Source organism: Fukomys damarensis, unplaced genomic scaffold, assembly GCF_012274545.1.
Source record: "Fukomys damarensis isolate Sample0158 unplaced genomic scaffold, DMR_v1.0_HiC HiC_scaffold_37, whole genome shotgun sequence".
Lineage (NCBI taxonomy): Eukaryota > Metazoa > Chordata > Mammalia > Rodentia > Bathyergidae > Fukomys > Fukomys damarensis.
Genome location: NW_022900949.1, coordinates 58,950,450 through 58,968,670, shown reverse-complemented (window position 1 = coordinate 58,968,670; position 18,221 = coordinate 58,950,450). Strand labels below are relative to the sequence as shown.

The 18,221-nt window shown below is 33.8% G+C and overlaps 1 protein-coding gene and 1 non-coding gene across 4 annotated transcripts in view; both read right to left on the bottom strand.

Annotated features, from left to right (window-relative positions):
• Positions 1 to 858: 858 nt before the first annotated feature.
• The window catches only part of Kpna4 (karyopherin subunit alpha 4), a 29,807-nt gene continuing 12,444 nt past the window's right edge, over positions 859 to 18,221 (bottom strand). For 2 of the 3 annotated variants that reach the window (XM_010623179.2, XM_010623177.2), the window contains exons 10-16: positions 15,686 to 15,817; positions 13,209 to 13,337; positions 11,621 to 11,725; positions 8,134 to 8,205; positions 6,416 to 6,578; positions 3,973 to 4,067; positions 859 to 2,874 (exon numbers count right to left, since the gene is read on the bottom strand). In XM_010623179.2, coding sequence (XP_010621481.1) covers positions 2,776 to 2,874; positions 3,973 to 4,067; positions 6,416 to 6,578; positions 8,134 to 8,205; positions 11,621 to 11,725; positions 13,209 to 13,337; positions 15,686 to 15,817 — 795 coding nt within the window. In that variant the 3' untranslated portion in view covers positions 859 to 2,775. The remainder of the gene's footprint in view (positions 2,875 to 3,972; positions 4,068 to 6,415; positions 6,579 to 8,133; positions 8,206 to 11,620; positions 11,726 to 13,208; positions 13,338 to 15,685; positions 15,818 to 18,221) is intronic. The other variant, XM_033759452.1, reaches the window with a different exon arrangement.
• On the bottom strand, positions 12,637 to 12,960 carry LOC117284542. The gene has a single exon (XR_004515653.1).

Below are 18,221 nucleotides of genomic sequence, written 5' to 3'. Positions count from 1 at the left end.
GGGCCCTGTGCTTGCCAGGCAGGTGTGATGCCACTGAGCTACATTCCCAGCACCAGAAACAGTATTTTAATGTTATATTTTAGATTAGAACTTCTAACACACTTTAATAATCTTATTTTCATAGTACCTGATAAGCACTCAGGGTTCAAAAAAGGCAGTTTGATATGAAAAGTCAAGAATATTTAGATTACTCGATTTTTCCCTCATGAGATGTAAAGGCCTGTGCCAAAAATGAGCCCATTTCCTAGATCACTAAATAATTTTTAAAAAGTTGTTTAAATCAGTTAACTGAGGCAAACTGTACTGAAACTAGCCTATTTTGAAACTAGAAAATCAATGCCCTGTAAGAGCGGGTAGCCCTTGTACTTAGAGATGTATCAATCCTATTTAAATGCAAGTATCCTGTAAAATAATTTGGCCTACCACAAGCTCATCGGCTTACTCTGCACCAGCTGTACAGAAAAAGAGGAATTAGGCAAAAATGGACTTTTCAGTGATTAAAGCCTTCTCTAAACCTTGCTTTGTACACAATCTGTTACTTGGAGCCATACGTTGAAATTACACTGATATTTAACATATGGCTCGTTGTCTCTCTTCCGCTGATTGGCCGGACAGTGGAGGCTAAAACCTTGGCTGGAACAGGAAGAACGCACAAGTAGAGATGGTGTCAACCAATTCGTTTCAGTAAGCTGAAATACTTATGTATCTATACTGAAATTACAGACCTTATGAAATTGTTATGTTGGTTCTAGGTAAAAGCTTAAGAAAAAATAAGTTAACAGAAGCCATTGAGTTATCCTCTAACTTAAAAGTAACTTAAAAAAATCCACACATCACACACACACCCCATGTAAAACATTGCTTTAAGTTTTAATGTTTATTTCCCCAAGACAGCCTAGCCTGCACTCTACTTGGATAAATTTACAAGCTAGTTTTCTGCTGCTTCTAGTTTTAAACTTTAACCATGTTTTTGATGACAAGGAATGCTGCAAAAATACTCTAGTTCAACAAAGAGTTATGATCACAAAATAATTTTTATCCATTCTACAGTGTTTCAGAATTACCAGTTGATTTTTAAACACAAAGTAGATATAGATGCTAATGGTGGCTAATCCGGTATGTTTCTTATAGCAAACTGTTGTTCATGCAACACTTGTGCTCAAAGGGGAAGGCACAGGATTTCCTACAATGAGCCACCTTATAAAGAGTTTTTATTTTTACAAATTAATTTATGTCACATTTAATTTAGTGTGCATAACCTCAAAACTGAGGCATTATTCCAATTTATAAAAAACACTTGCATAACTTTTATGCAAGTTTTAAAAATACAAAGTTTTCTCCCTAAAGTGGCTCAAAATAGATTGTTCATGGCTGCCTACATCTAAGATAAAAAGATTCTAAAACAACTGAACAGATTAGGCATATTATTAAAGTTGTTCAAACCATTACTTGATTTGTACATGTACTCAAACCTCTTCACCGGTCTTTATTCAGCAGTACATATGCACCAAATTCCATTTTAGAAGTTTCCATATCATTTTCATAGAAAACAAAGTTTGAAAACAAGTAACATTTAAACACAGCACGGTATTCTATCACAACTGAAACTTTTTCTTCTTCGTTACAGGATTCAACAAAATCTAAAAATGAACTATGCTGTAGATTTATCTCATGCAAAGATCTTTATGTTAACTCTGAAAATGAAAAGGATGGCCTTTTAAGCACATTTTATTGTTTTATACTATTATGGCAACTTGTGTACTGCAACACAGTCTATTTTGAGGGAAATTTATGATTTTTTTCATGCAAAAATCTACACAAATTAGTTTTGATGATATGGAAAGCTTTTCATAGCATCAAACATTCATCTGGTGCAAATGCACAGGGAAACCTTCCTGAAGTTTTCTGACTTGAGAAACAACTAAAAAAGCCATACTAGGTAAAGTAAATAAAAACTGAAGAAAAGAAAAGGGAGTGGGGTAGGGAAGGAGAGGGAAAATAGAAAACACAGGCTGCAGAGTAAACCAATGTCTGCTGCTAAACCGGTCTTTTTTTTTTTTTTCATGTCCAGTGTACATTAACACCTGTGATCTCATTTTGATGATTTACTAGGTTTGTTATCAGCCCCTGCAGGCGAATCAAGCTTGCATGCGTTCACATACAGCACCACAAACACTCTCTCGTACACAGTCACTCCAGGACTAGGGAGTCTGCTTCATGAGTGAAGAGCCCTAGATTTGAAAGATGAACCTGGCTCTCTCACTGAGCCAGACATTCATTCAACATCGTCCATTCACACACTGCTTCATAGCAAGGCCTGGGCTCATTTCCTTGACTTATATGGGCATTCTGTTTTCTTTTATGCTTACAAGGCTTAAAGATGACAGTACTTCACTTTCCCCTCAATTGATATAGAGTAAGTCAATGTTCCTTCTCAGGCACTGGAGATCTGTGACCTGTAGCCCTTTTTACTTTGAACAACCTAAATAAGCATCCATGTAAAGTTTTCATTACATTTGCCACTCATTCTCACTCGCACCCACTCGCCATCTTGACCTCATTCGGGCATTTTCGGTGATTCCAAATGAAATCTTCACATTTTCTTTCCCGATTTAATGCAGCAGCAGATCCCATGAGCCAAGCTGGATGGATCAAACCTTTTTATATATATGTGTGTATATATATATATATATACACACACACATATACACACACACACACATATATATATATATGTCTCAGTGCTGCATTGTACCTAACTTCCACAACATCTTTCTAAAACTGGAACCCTTCTGTTGGTACATTGGCAGATGAATTGAAACCAAATGTTCCACCTTGAATTGCCTCTGGAACAATGCTAGGATCTTCATCAATCTAGGGAAAAAGAGAAGAATGTGAGGATTAACTTTAATGTGTACATAAATAGCATTATAGTAATCTCATTACCCTTTAAGAAAGCTCTAGATGATGTCAACAATGCACCATAATCCTTTAGAAAGCTGAAATATTTTAAGTCTTTTTCTTAGAGACAACTAAAGAGAATTAAGAGAATAGACAAGATAAAGGATTTCAAAGAATGAAGTAGCAGTAATAAAGTGCAGATGATCCCATATCCCACAACAGTTTTCCTGATAACTAGAAAAGTAAGTGCAATCTTAAGCTAATCTTTTTTCTGTTTGTTCTGGGGACTGAATCTGGGGCCTTGTACATACTAGGCAAATATTCTACCACTAAGCTATGCCATTATCCTCTGGTTAATCTTTTAACAGTAAGTAGAAACAAATGGTGTAAGGACTTAAAATAGTAAAATTATAGCTCTACTAATTTATATCTCATTTTCCCCAAAACTTCACAAAATCACAAATCTACAGCACATTATGTTTTAAGGAGCAGGAGATTTTAGATTTTTCCAAAAAGATAATATTAAAAGTAATTCTTTAATTTCAATGACATATACTGTAACAATCTAAAGATATTTTGTATATTTTACCTCATAATATACAGTGCCTTATCTTTTTTATTACTTTCATTTATATAGTCTTTATATTTGTTTTGATCACCAAATAAAAATATTATGGTAACATGCAAATGTGGACTAATTACTGTCATAAAGGATTTACAGGATATGCTGTATCACTGTTTTTTAAATTTATAAATGATATGCTAGTATCAATCTAAAAACATGAGAACTATAAAGAACTCAAGTAAAAATAAGCCTGACTCATCCAGCTAAAAAAAAAAATTCCTTAACATTTGTTATTAAAGCTAAAACATTCTTAAAGGATTTTAACATACTGAAATATTTATATTACCAAAGTAAGTGACATTGGTTTGGAAAGTGACTGTTCGTAGCAGAGACGACACATATCTAATTTGATTTTCCACAAAAAATACATGTAGGTATATAAACTAGCAAAAGAATTTATCCAAACTTATACATAAAACTAAGAAAACTACAAAAATATTAAATACATCATCTGAAGAGAAGAACTGATCAATGATCTCATAGGCCAATTTGTAGATGTCTTCATTTTCATGATTTTGAAGTTGTTCAATCTTCTCCAGTCCTGAAAGAAATTTTATGGAGTGAAATAATGGTAATGTTTAAAAAGTGCAGTGACAAATTATAATAATCTTGGAACAGATAATCTAATTTCTGCCTTGCACAACTGTTGGATTAGAATTTTGGGGAATCTATTCTATAGGTAAATCATAAATATACAAAGATTTAATACCAAAGTGTATTTGTCCAAAAAAGATTTTCTGAGTATCTACAACATATAAATGTGTCATGGGACAAGTATCTATTAAGCATAATCATATGCAACCAATATTTATAAAGATATGTGAAATTGTTTTGTTAAAAAAACAAAACTTCCCTTAAGTTCTAGCATTTCCAAATTTTTCTGGTGAATAAGTATGAAACAGAAACTGAAGATACTGGCAATTAATAAATATGATGCCCAAGATATGTGCTAAGTGTATTAAAAAAATGATCAAGATCAACCACAGTATTTCAGGAGAAAAGGCAATTTTTCCTGTGAACACTGAGGAGTTTAATAAATTGTACACAGAAGCACTAAAAAGACCCTACATACTTAATATACAACCTGAGTCTTGTTCTACTTTATAGGAATAATTTTTAGAACTCTGAAATAAAGCGTTTCTTCATGAGATATCTTCTATCGATGAGGAATGCAAGCAAGGGACTCATTTCTTATTCTAAATACTCCCCTTACGATGATTCTTCATTAAAAAAATTTATGACACAGAAGGACTTATAATCTGTAGCTTTATTTTTTTTCAGACCATCACAAGCACAAAATCCAAATGTGTATATAATTCCACAAGTTTATAACACAAATTTCTAAAACTGTATTCAAAACTCAATTATTTGCTAACTTCATTTAAACTGACCTATGGTTCTTACTTGTTGACAACCAGCAATAACTTGAAATCTGAGAAAGCCTTTTTCCTTTTCCTTCAATCAAATCTCAAAAACTTCTCTTTGTCTCTAATATTACTACCTTCATTTATTGTGGGCAGACCATTATATACTGGGAGACAGTGGGAGACTGTTGGTCTCCCTGCCTTTTGTTCCAAAGACCCAATTCCCCAGATACCTGTGGACCTATCTCAACATATAACTACCCTAGATGAAATCCTCCCATGGCTTGTCATACTCTTATGGCAGAATCCACTAAGGAGTTTACCGCGTGTGTATGTGTGTGTGTTTATTTATATAAAATAAATTTTCCCCCTTGGTCTTACTTTTAGTGAGGTAGGCAGCGATTAAAGACTTGTATTTTTATGTTAATATACAAAAATATTTTAGTAATCAAAATAAATAAAATAGTAAAAAAATCTAGCAATAAAAAATAACTAGATCTGTTATTTTGCTAATATATACTATAGTCCTTAATTAATTCCCTAATGCTATTCCCCATCTCTTGTTCCTAACTTGACAGTGATACATCACTTTTTGTTGTTCCATTTCTTACTTCAGTAACTTTATGAATACCTATTCCTTGTTAGATTGATTTTCAGGTCTCCTGACTCCCCTACTTATTAGTTGATTCAAGTTCTACTCTTTTAGCTACCTCTCTCTTCATTTGCTTTGTGAATTCTGTCAGAAATACCTTTACTTTTATACTTATATTGGTGGATAACATTTATATTCTCTTAAATAGCCACATTTGGGACTTCCATATTTTGCCTATATATTAACATTAAGAGTTGAAAATTATTATGTGTTATACTCTGGTTGGCTCTGGTAGACAGACTTGTTAACTACTACCGTACAGAATGAAGTATGTGCTGTGCTACAAAGCTTGTAAGACTTCAGGGGGTCTGGTTATTGGCTGCTTCTCCAGCTTCATCTCTTAGCAGTTTCTACCCCATACTTTATGATTCAGCAACACTGAACTACTTTTATAATTTGCTGAATGCTATATCTCACCTCAGACTTTGCTCATGGTGTTCTCTCTGCCTGGAACACCTTTCATCCCTTTTTACTTTAATAATCCTTATTCATCTCAAAATCCAGCTCAGATGTCATTTTCTGCTTCTTCCAGGATGGATTAGGTATCTCATTTTGTTGTACATTTCTATTAGGGCAATCAGCACATTAAATCAGTTCATATTTAATTTCAAGACTAAACTACATGCCTTGAGGGAAAGGACTGTTTTCTTTACCACTGTCTCCTAGTGCCTCACCACAGTACCTGTTCCATATATGGCAGCAATCCAGTTACCTAAGCACATGCAAGTGACTGGGCAAAACTATATTTAGAATATATTATTCTATTACTTGATTGTCAAAGACAGAAAAATACAGAACTGCTGTAGTTGTCAGAAAATAAATGTAGTTACTAAAAAAGAATATTAAAATGTTGCATAATAGCTAGTGACTTACCTCCACATTCTTCTATAAGATTGGCTATGGTTTCTGCCTCATCTTCAGCCATTTTTAATATATTACTTAGTCCATCTAGTACTACTTGCACAACTTGTGCATCTTTTACAGTCAACAAGTTGCAAAAAGGTGGGATAACATTTTGCTGGATAAGGTAGGCCACCTGGAGAATAAAAATATGAAATAATAAAATGTGGGTCACCTTTCTGCAACATAATATTTCAATAGAGTAATTCTGACTTTGAAATTTTGTATATGAAAACACGATCTCCTTTCTTCCACAACAGCAGACTACATTATTAATGGAACTTCTCAATTCATTCATTCTGGTACCAGAAATCAAACTCAGGATCTTGTACTTGTGAGGCAGGTGCGGCACCACTGAGCTAAATCCCCAGCCCCAGAGCTTCCTTTTTAAAAAAATTATAGTAAGTGTATTTTTCTTGAATTTAGGGAAAAACTAAAGTGAAAAATGAAGGAATCACTCAACTTCAACATTTTTTCATCACAAGGAATACTTCCTTTCCCCTTAAGAGTAACAAATGATGAGATTAGTTAAGAGGCAGAAGGCTGTTTTTAAGAAACTGATAGTTTGGGCTGGGGATTTAGCTCAGTGGTTCCATGCCTGCCTGGCAAGTGCAAGGTCCTGAGTTCAATCCCCAGTACCTAAGTAAATGAATGTACAAACCTGAGAGTTCAATGTGACAGTGTCTACTGAGTATTTGCTGTAACTTTCAGCACACTAAGATGCTTGGCCACCTCTTACTTCACTATTCTTTCGGTTTAATACTGTTGCATTTTCTAATCATTTAAATATTTTGTTAATTATTTCCAGGGATTCACTTCAATTATGCTTTGTATTCATATTTAAATCAAGTTACTGCTTACCATTAGTCCACAGCTTTTTTGTGACAAGTTTTGAACTGACTGACACAAAGCTCCAAATCCACCTGCTCTGTGAAAAGGTCTAAGCCATTTGGCACAATATTTAAGTTTTGCCCCTTGTATGGCCCCAAGAGCGAATGCCTCTTTAAATTTTATACCCTAAGCATCTCAGGTTCACTCTATGTCCTATTTATTCCCAGCTGTCTGGTTGAGTTTTTTCTGTGGGGGAGGGTACTGGGGATGAAACTCAGGACCTTGAGATTGTGAGGCACGGCCAGTGCCACTCAGCTAAATCCTGGCTCTCTCACTTCTTTTGCTGCTAGTGAATTTTTTGCTGTGCTGATTTTTTAATTTTAATTTTTTGATAGCACTGGAGGGTTGACCCAAGGGGCATATTACCACTGAGCTACACCTTAACACTTTCCAATTTTTTATTTTGAGATAGATTCTTGAGCAGAGTTGCCCAGGTGAACTTAAACAACAAAAACTCTGACCATAGGCTTTATGATCTTGCCACAGATTAGAGAATTCTTGCAGGGGGTCTTGATGGTTTTACTCAGTAGTAAGAGTATTTAGATGGCATACATGAGATCTTAGGTTCAATCCTTACCATTAAATGAAGGTAGAAAAAAGGATACCTATCTTCTATAAAATACAACTACAGAAAATCAAGGTGATAGTTCTATGTGAAAAACAACTCCCATCTTAAGGAAAAAAAAAAATCATAGAAAGTTATCCTGCTGTTATTTTAAACTACAATTTAATCTATATCTAAACATTATAATTATCAGTACTGTATTTTACCAGTTTTGAGAAGTAAAAGCTAAACTTACCTGATCTTTCCTTCCACTAATTGTTAAGTTACTTATGGCCCAAGCAGCTTCTTTCTGAGTTCCAAAATCCCCCTGCAAAAAAACAAAGCAAAGGCTTATAATTGTAATACAAGATAAACTGGAAAAAAATGTATTGAGATGATTTTACAACACTTTACTTTCCATTTTCCTTCTAGCTTTTACACACACACACACACACACACACACACACACACACACACACGCATACATTTAGCTATGGTAAATCTTGATCTACACACACTGTACACCAAACACATATAAACTCTTTCTTTGTGAAGTCTCTTGAAAATAGACTTGATATTACTGATAAATATTATCAGGTTAAGTGAAATTGACAATAAAAAAATAAAATTAGTAGAACAAATTTGGAAAAAAATCCATAATTTCATTACAAAGTACACATTAAAATATTTTAAAGTAAATATTTAAATACATTTATAAATAAAAGACATTTAAAAATATTTAATTTATTTATTTGTCAATACTTTGGGGCTTTTTGTTGTTTCTATCATTTTTGGAGATAGGGTCTCACTAATTTGCAAAGGCCAGCCTTGAACATAGAATCTTCCTGCTGAAGCTGCCTGAGGATGATCTGGATCACACTATGTGTGCCACTGAATCTAGCTGAAAATAATTTTAGAAGGTGTGTGTGTGTGTCTGTGTGTATAATATACATGTATGATTTTAGTAACTTCCCTTTGAGAATTTAGAAAAGAATTTGCTTTTAAAGTAATATTACATCTTTCTTTACATGGTCATAGAAGCACCACAACAGTAAAAAATAAAGGCAACTAAAATTCTCAGTAATAAGAGGCATAACTAAAAACTAATAAGTAAAATAATAAGCAGCTATTAATAACTGAAAAGATTAGCAATCTGGAAAAATGTTATATTAAGAAAAAAATACAAGGCCAGGGATTTAGCTCAGTGGTTTTGCCACCTGCCTTGCAAGCACAGTCCTGAGTTTGATCCCTGGTACCAAAAACAAAGCAAAACAAAACAACCCCAAAACAGCAACAACAAAAAAACCCCATACGTATAAATAAGAGCAATACAAATTAAAGCAGTAGTGAGATACCATTTCATATTTATCAGATTGAGAAAATCCAAATACATGTCAGTAAGGCAGGCAGAAGTGCAGAGTAAAATCCTTCAGAGGGGAACTAGTATGACACAGTAAAATTTACACGTTAATTTGTAGATCCAAGAATCCTAAATATAACCTGGAAAAAAACCCTAAGCTATTCTTTAAAGCAGCACTATTTTTAACAGCAAGAGCAAAACACTAGAATGTTTCAAATGTCACCAGTAATAGATTGACTGATTATAGCACATCCATTCAATGCAGTAATATAACTAGGATGAAAGAGATAAAAACAGAAATGGAATAATGTTCTCTAGTCATTGCTATGGGAGTGATCTCCAGGATATGCTAAAAAAAAAAAAAAATGTGGTAAAACAGAGTATGCTGTTTTCTGTCTAAGAAAGAGTGGAAACAAGCATTTACATATAGATTTGCTTTTATTTTCAAAACAAAACAAAAAAACAATGGAAGGCTAAACCAAAAACTAATAATGATTCTGTAACTAGAAAGACAACAGGAAGGGGCAAAAGTTGAAATCAAATTTTTGCATGTGTCTTGCAACAAGGTACACAAGGTTAACAAAAATTAAAATAAACCAGTTATCCCCTCAAAGAAACAAAAAGAAATAACTTGAGTGTGCAGTTGATGACAACAGAGAATCAGTTTAAGAAAAGAAAAAAAAAAAAAGCTCTCAAAGAAACCTTAAAAAGTTATTTTTGTTAGTCACATTGTTAGTAGCAATGTGGTCTTATTTTGATAAAATAATTTAGATATATAAAATGATATACAGTATTTAGATTTGCATCTTTTAGGCTGAAAATGAGCAGGTTTTATTTTGTCCTTTAGGATACTTATCATGATATACTTAAAAATATGTAAGATAATCCTGTTATTATAAGCATCCTATATTTTTAATGGCTTTTTTTCACTAACAGTTCACTTATGAAACCTTATGTTCATGAACTCATTATTTATCTTTCATGTTCTACAGAAATACTTAGCATTTATTTACTCAAACTTAGAAATAATGACAACTTTTAACGATTTCCTTCTCACCTGAACTATGATCCTTTAATACTATACTCTTTAAAAAAGAATCAAACCGTAGAGAAATAGTTAATTACTGAACTAGGTCTAAAAATACTGTATACAAGGTAAGCCTGGTAATCATGTCATACTAAAAAGATAGGAAGCTCTAAAAAATTATCATGTAACATAAAAAAGACACAGGTACAAACTTTAAGAAATTCCCACTGATCAGGGACAATCTGTATGTCAAAAGGGGAGTGAAATGAGACATGAAAAACATGTATTAAAAACTCAATTTCCTAACGACACTAAAAAAATTCATTCTGGTCTCCTTTTGAGGTTGTTAGGAAACCACATCACAGAGACTGAAAAAATAACTGATAAAAAAAAAGAAACCTTTGTCTTGCCCCACTTCCTTTTCTTCCTCTTACTTCTCTTTTTGCAGTACTGGGGATTGAACCCAGGGCCTTCACACTTAACTATATTTTAAGCCTTTTTGTTAATATTTTACTTTGAAGTAGGGTCTTGCTAAGTCCATAAGTTTCCCAGGATGGGCTTGAACTTGCAATCCTCCTACCTTAGCCTCCTATAGTGCCTGTCTTGCCATTTTTATGCTAACTATATTTTAGAGTAAGCAACAGCTCATAAAAAAAAGCTCTTTATTAAAGTATCATGAACAATATACAAAGAATGATGCAATTAGAAAGTCCTAGTAAAATAAGGGATCCAGGCAAGGACTATCAATAATTACCTAAAAACAGGGCTAGGGATGTAGCTCAGTGGTTTTGCTGACTGCCTTGCAAGCACAAAGTCCCGAGTTCAACCCCCAGTACCAAAAAACAAAAACAAAACACTAAGAATGATGGTTAGGACTTTCCAATCATCTGGTATAGTAAGTTGAAAATATCTGAGATCACTCAATCTTAATGGATATAGGACATTACACTTGATGTGACTCATCAAGAAATATGGAGCAGTAAACAAAATATTCTTGCTTAAAATAGTAAATTTCATCTATTAATTTACAGGAAATACAGAAAAATAGAAGACACAGAAATATTTCTTCAATTACAGTCATTCAGAAGAAATTCTCATGTGATTGACTGTAAATTATCTCTCAAAATGTTAATATGTGCACGAGATATATAGTATACAATTAATGCATACTTAACTTGCTACTTGTTAGGTAATTTATTTGCCTTATCAGTTTCTTCATCAGTCAAATGGAGATAATCCTTAATCGTACAAGTTTAAATTATGTGAGGCAATTTTGTAAAGTACTTTAAAGTTACATTCACATAATTTGTCACATTCCTTCCCCTTACTCAGATACATACAAGATAATTTTCTTACCTTATCCAAAAGGTGTATTATCATTGGTACAAGATTGGCATCAATTACAGCCTGAACCTGCTGCTGATTTCCTGCAGTGATGTTAGATAGGAACCAAACTGCTTCCTGTAGAATAAGATCCTTTCAATATTTCTCATTAAAAAGTAAATCTGTATTTAAGCTAAGAAAAAAAGTATTCACTACAGTGTCCAAATAATTTTTATTACTAACCAAGTTCCATAATAAAAATCTTAATCCTTATGCCCCCTTTTCCATTATTTCTTGGGACAAATTACTAATGTTCCTAATTCAAATCATATGAATTAATGCTGAAAGAATGTTTAAAGGGGAAGGTTCCAAACTCAAAAGCACCTTGGCTGAAATAATACTGAGGAATTGATGAGTTGTGATATAAATGAGATACAGTGCCCTTCTCTCTCATATATAGTAAAGGGCTTTATTCTCTATATCCTACCCCAATTAAGAATTATAGCCAAAGTAGTACTCAATTATCAAGACAATGGAGACATCAAAAAAGAAAGTGAGTTGTTTTAGTATAATTGTAATTTGTGTTTTGAGATGAGATCTTGCTATGTTGCTCACAATGACCCTGAACTTGTAATTCTCCTTCCTTTTCCTTTGAGTACTTGCAACCTTCACCATCACTGCGCCGTGCTAGCATGCGTACTATTTAGCTGCACCATTTCTCTCAAGAGCTAAAATGTAACCAGTGCTTGACTGCTTTCTTGGTCTGTCCTAATGATCTTTTAATGCTATCCTTTACACCACAACAGAGCTGAACTTTTTCCAAGACGATGGCAGTCCCAAGTGTTTCTCAAGTTTCAAAGTTAATAAATGCGCTACTGAAGCCACAGTTAGCAAGAAACAAGACAGTATCTCCCAAACATGCTATGCAGGATATTATTAGAATTTACCAATTTACTAAAAGGCAACATTTTTTCTATTTCTAAAACTGGTAAAAGAAGTTTTACTCTAAAAAAAATCAGTATTGGCTAGGGTACACTAGGTAGGCTCTTTTGGATCAGATCACAGGACCACGTTTAATGAACCTGTTAGAGATTTTGGGGTGCTAGGCTAGTTAGGTGAGCTGTTCTTGGGTTATAATCACTGGCAATGTTGTAATCAACAACCCATGTTATTTCTACAACAGCCTCAGATGCACTCCAATATCAGCATCACCATTCAGTGCCCCCTTTCCTAACCACCTCAAGCACACACACATGCACACACACTCTATTAACTAACTATAAAATATTAACTAAAAGAATTACTTAACAGACTATTAAAATTTTCAGTCATGCAACATTCGACACCCACATATCTCTATTTCATCATTTCCAAGAGAGCCAAAAATGTATTGCACAGATCAGAGTGTAACACAGCAATGTATCACATGTTTAGCATGCATGAGGTTCTGGGTTAGATCCCCAGCAATGCCAAATTAATAAAAATAAAGTACTTTGTACTTGATTTGTTTTATATATGGAAAAGTCATATACCAATCTTTGTTATAAAGAGCAAACTATTTTATTTTTTCAATCTCAATCTCTCAGACATTTTTTGGGACCTTAATTTTACAAATACTTACTTTATTAATTTTCTCTTTGGGATGTGTCAAGAGTGCTGGAAAGTGTGAAAGAGCATCACAGTTCAAAACTACTTGTGTTTGCTCATCAGTTCCTGTAACAATGTTACCCACAGCTCGAAGTGCAGCAGTCTGAAACGTAAAACAATTTAATGAGCTGTTGTTTACTGTGAAGTACTCATTATTAAAACAGTTATATTGGGACATTCTAACATACCTATCCTTTCTGAACACTTACTTTGTGTCAGACACTGATTTAAGAACAGAGACATAAGATACAAATTGTAGATTTAAATAGCTTTTATTATTTATGGTAGCATGGATTGAACCCAGGGTCTTGTATACACTAGGTAAGGGCTACATGCTCAATTCTTTATTCTGAAAGAGAGTCCTGCTAAACTGTTTGGGCTGGCCTTGAACTTGTGATCCTCTTGCCCTAGCTTCCAGAGTAAATGTGGTTAGAGACACCACAGGAATTAAACTTGACATAGTTAAATTACTGTAAGAGAAGACAAATGACAAAGGATAAAGACAGATAGCAATTAGTGCCCCCTTCAAAAAATAAGATAGATTAATTTTAAAAAATTAAAAATAGAAATTTTAAGGTTTCAGTATCATAAAATTTGACTTATTTTTCTAGGTTGCACTAAGTAATTTTCTAAGTTAAAGCTTTTCTTCTAATTTTTCACTCTACAAGACAAATAACCCAGGCGTTTTCCAAAAACACACCTTTTTACAGTACAATTCTATTTTTGGTGAAATAAAAGTTGCACAACCATTATCAATATTTAATTCCAAAACATTTTCATCATCTCCAAAATACACACATCTATTAGCTGTTACCCTCACTGTCCTCACCCCAGGTCTTTGACAACCACTATGCCTATGTCTACGGATTTGTGTATCCTGGGCATTCTACAGAACAGAAACAAATTCATGTTATGCATCAGTACAGTACTTCATTTCTCTTCATGGTTAAATAGCATTCTACTCTGTGGCTGTGTCATTTTATTTAATCATTCATTAGGTAATCCACATATGAACTGTTTCTACTTTTTGGATATTAGGAATAAGGCTTGTATGAATATTTATGTACAACTTTTTGTGTTGCCATGTGTTTTTGGTTTTCTTGCATATACACATAGAGGTGGAATTGCTTGTTGGCTCTTATTATAATCTAGAGAATGTTAAATTCACTGGGCACTACCTAAAGAAAAATTCTAAGCTATTTTCTCAAGCCCTAATTCCAAGTCCTGTATTAAACCTGAAGATACACTATGAAAGCAAAACAAAAAACCATCCCAAACCCTATACTGAGATTTAAGTAACAAATCTGAGAAATGCAAACTCAATATAAACATATAGCAAGAATGCTTAAGTCACAAATACCTCTAAATAACAAACTGTTCTATTAATTAACTTTTTAAGTTTAGTTAAGTGCTCACTCTGTCTTTAAAGTGTTTTCAATTCCTTATCACCCAGGAACTTTTTGTTTGTTCAGTGGTACTAGGAATTGAACCTAGGGCCTTCACATTGAGCTACATCCTCAACCTTTAAAAAAAAAATTTTTTTGTGTTTTGTTTTTGAGACAGGGTCTCATGAAGTTTCCCAGACTGGGAACCAACTTGTGACCCTCCTGTTCAACCTCCTAGAGTGCTGGGATTACAGATATATACTACCATGACAGCCCTGAAGAGCTTTTTAAACTCTATTTCTAGGAAATAGCATGCTTTTACTAAAATATAGAACTTTTAGGGGTTGAGCAAGGAAAATTTTATTACATATTTTCTTTAAGTTCCACAACTGATTCTGATATCCAAACAGCATTGTGACGTAGGTTAACAGTTTTCCTTATGCTATTATTTTACTTTATAAACTCTGAGCCATTATCAATGAAAATATACTACCTTATGAAAGTAGTGAGAGCTGGCTGGAATTTTCACTTCTTTCTAGCTTTTACTGGATGAAAGTCCTTAAAATATTATTCTAATAAATATTACTAATAAATACTATGTGGAATATTTTATATAGGATTTAAAAATAAAAGAATACAATTAGAAAAAATTAAATAATTGAGAGGTGTGGGGGAGTCAGAGACGAAAAAGCCAGCACTCATTTCAGATGTCACCCATGTTGCTGTATAGAGTACATCAGGAATCAATACTCTGCATGGAGCAACCCCCCCTCACTTTCTTGGCAGGGGAAAAAAGATTTCTTTGGTTTTTGTTTTTTTGGAACCAGGGATTGAACTTAGGACCTTGCACTTGAGGTAGGTGGTAAGCACCACAGAGCTTAAAACCCTGGCCCGAAAGATTCTTATTGAACTGCAGCGCTCTACTTTTTTTTTTTTTTAGAACAGGGATTTTCATCTCAGATGTTATAATATTAAGAATATATTTTCAATTATTGAAATTGTCCCTTTTTGAAAACCATGCTAAAAGCAACTAGTGGTAAGAAAAACTTATTAAGAACAAACTTACCTGCACTTTAACTTCCTGGTGGCTGAGTAGAGGAACCAAATGAGGAACTATTCCAGAGTCTATTACCATCTGTATCTGTTCGTTGCCAGCATCAGTAAGGTAAGACAGGGCCCAGACTGTATCTACCAATATCTGGTAAGAAAAATGAAAATTCAAATAATGCTTCAATATTTCCTCAATTTAAATTGTCTTTTAAAAATTTTATTAGTATAGGTTTGTAGTACATAATGATTACATTCATTGTGGGGAGTTGGTACACATACATAACCCATATTAATCCTTTTCATGTGCCCTCTTATTTCAATAATTCTTTTTGTTTTGGTACCAGAATTCAAACTCAGGACCTTGCACTTGCGAGGCAGGCACCAGAGCCACCGAACTAAATCCCCAGCCCAATAATTCTTAAACATACAACCACTCTAAGATTGTTTTGCTATCTTCTTTCTTCATTTTTTTCTCTTACCTCAATTCACTGAACTTTTGATTAATTATGGTTCTAGTCCCAGACTGGTATTCAATCTTTAGTTATTAAGCTACACACACTACATAGCATATGAAACAGGACAGAAAAAAAATCTTTTCTCTCAAATGCTCAGGTTGAGGTATAATAGGTCTATGACTTCATGACTAATGTATATGGTTGGAAAGACTATTATGTATATAATACATACAGTGGTTTAAATTATCTGGACTATATTCAAGGAAATCCCTATCAACAGTACCATTCAAGTATACCTAAGGACTAAACCAGTATCAGTATTACGGTAGTTTCATCTTCTCCAACCAGTTTGCCTTGCCTTATAAAATTGGAGGCAAGCTGAGTGTGGTGGCACACAATCAATCTCAGCACCCTGGGAGGCTGAGGCAGGAGGATCCCCTAAGTTTGAGCCCAGCCTGGGCAACTTAGTGAGAACCCTGTATCAAAAAAAAAAGAAAGAGAAAAGAACCCTCTGTAACTTAAACCAAAAATAGCCTACAATCTTTTAATGATTATATTTTCAAGTACAGCAAGTCATCTTTGGATTTAAATCCTAGTTACAAGTTATGGCCAAAAGATAGTATGAAAATTATTTTACTGCTATATTTAAATAATATAATTACTGACAAAACCCACAGAATAACTGTGCCTGGAACTTTACTTCCAAAGCCTTTTTGGAACACACACTATATGAAGGCAAAATAGTACTTTATTACTGTTCTTTCAGAAATTCAACAAAGCTCTAAAGGTATTTTTAATGTAAAAAGATGTCAAAAGAAAGACTTCACACAAAGTAGATATATTACATAAAACAACTGAATTTCAAACTTCTAATAGAACTAGTTCTTTTTCTGTAGTATTCAAGTATGCTAAAATTTGTTGGCACAGGCATAAAGCATCAAGTCACGTATGGTTTTTATTGCTATTTTCGTGGTGCTAAGGATGGAACCCAGGGTCTCACACATGCTAGGCAAGTGTTCACCACTGAGCCTTAACTCCCAATCCCTCGAGTTACTTATGACAATCATAAAAACTGAATGTATTTTTTAAAAGGCCCATTGCTAAGTAAGTCATTAATGAGCCTAGATCCAAATTATACCTGAAAACAAACTAGATCTCTCTTATACCTTGTGTATCAGATAAAATTTATATTCTATGGCAAGTTTTCTAAGTACAGTGTAATATCAGCATTTCACTTACGTTATGTCAATAGTATTTTGATTTTTAAGAATTTTTTTGATGACCTGATTTAAGAATTTGCTACTACTGCTTATCTAAGATTTTACTTTTAAACATCATTTAATAAACAATATTATTTACTAAAGATGTTACTGAAAAGAATAATGCAATCTGAGAAATTCTTCAAGCTACTTCAAAGGTAAGAAAATAAGAGTAATAATCTCTTCTATATAGGGACAGACAGAACACACTTCTGAGGAGTCAACCAAGATATGTGATTTGCCAGTAGAGATATAAGCTTTGAGATTAATCTCTCCCGAAAATCTTTCAAATGCAAAATGTTAAAATTTATAGTTTAATCACATAGTTCCACTATCAGGAGTCCAAACCAAAAATTGCTCATGCACACTTAAGATACTAGGTTATTTGGAACTACATACTCATTAAGGGATTCCATCAGAGAACTAGGGGCCTAGAAACTAAAGAAATACAACAGCTCAAACACTGGGGACCACAGCAATTTTTTTAAGACAAGGTCTTGCTATGTTGCCAGGCTTGTCTCAAACTGTTGGACTCAAGAGATCCTCAAAGCTCAGTCTTCTTAGTGACTGAAACTACAGCATACAAGCTGCTCACAGCTGTTAAACTATTTTTAAAGAACCATACAAGTTTCTGGCTGGTAGGGCCAGGGATTTAGCTCAGTGGCTCAATGCTGGCCTCAGAAGTGCAAGGTCCTGAGTTCTTTCTATCCCGGGACCAAAAAAATTTAAAGTTTCTGACTGGTAGCGTTCATGCCAGACAAAGGCTCTACTACTGACATATAGCCCTAGCCCATATTGTCAGTTTAAAAAAAACAAAACAAAACATATTAAAGGCTAG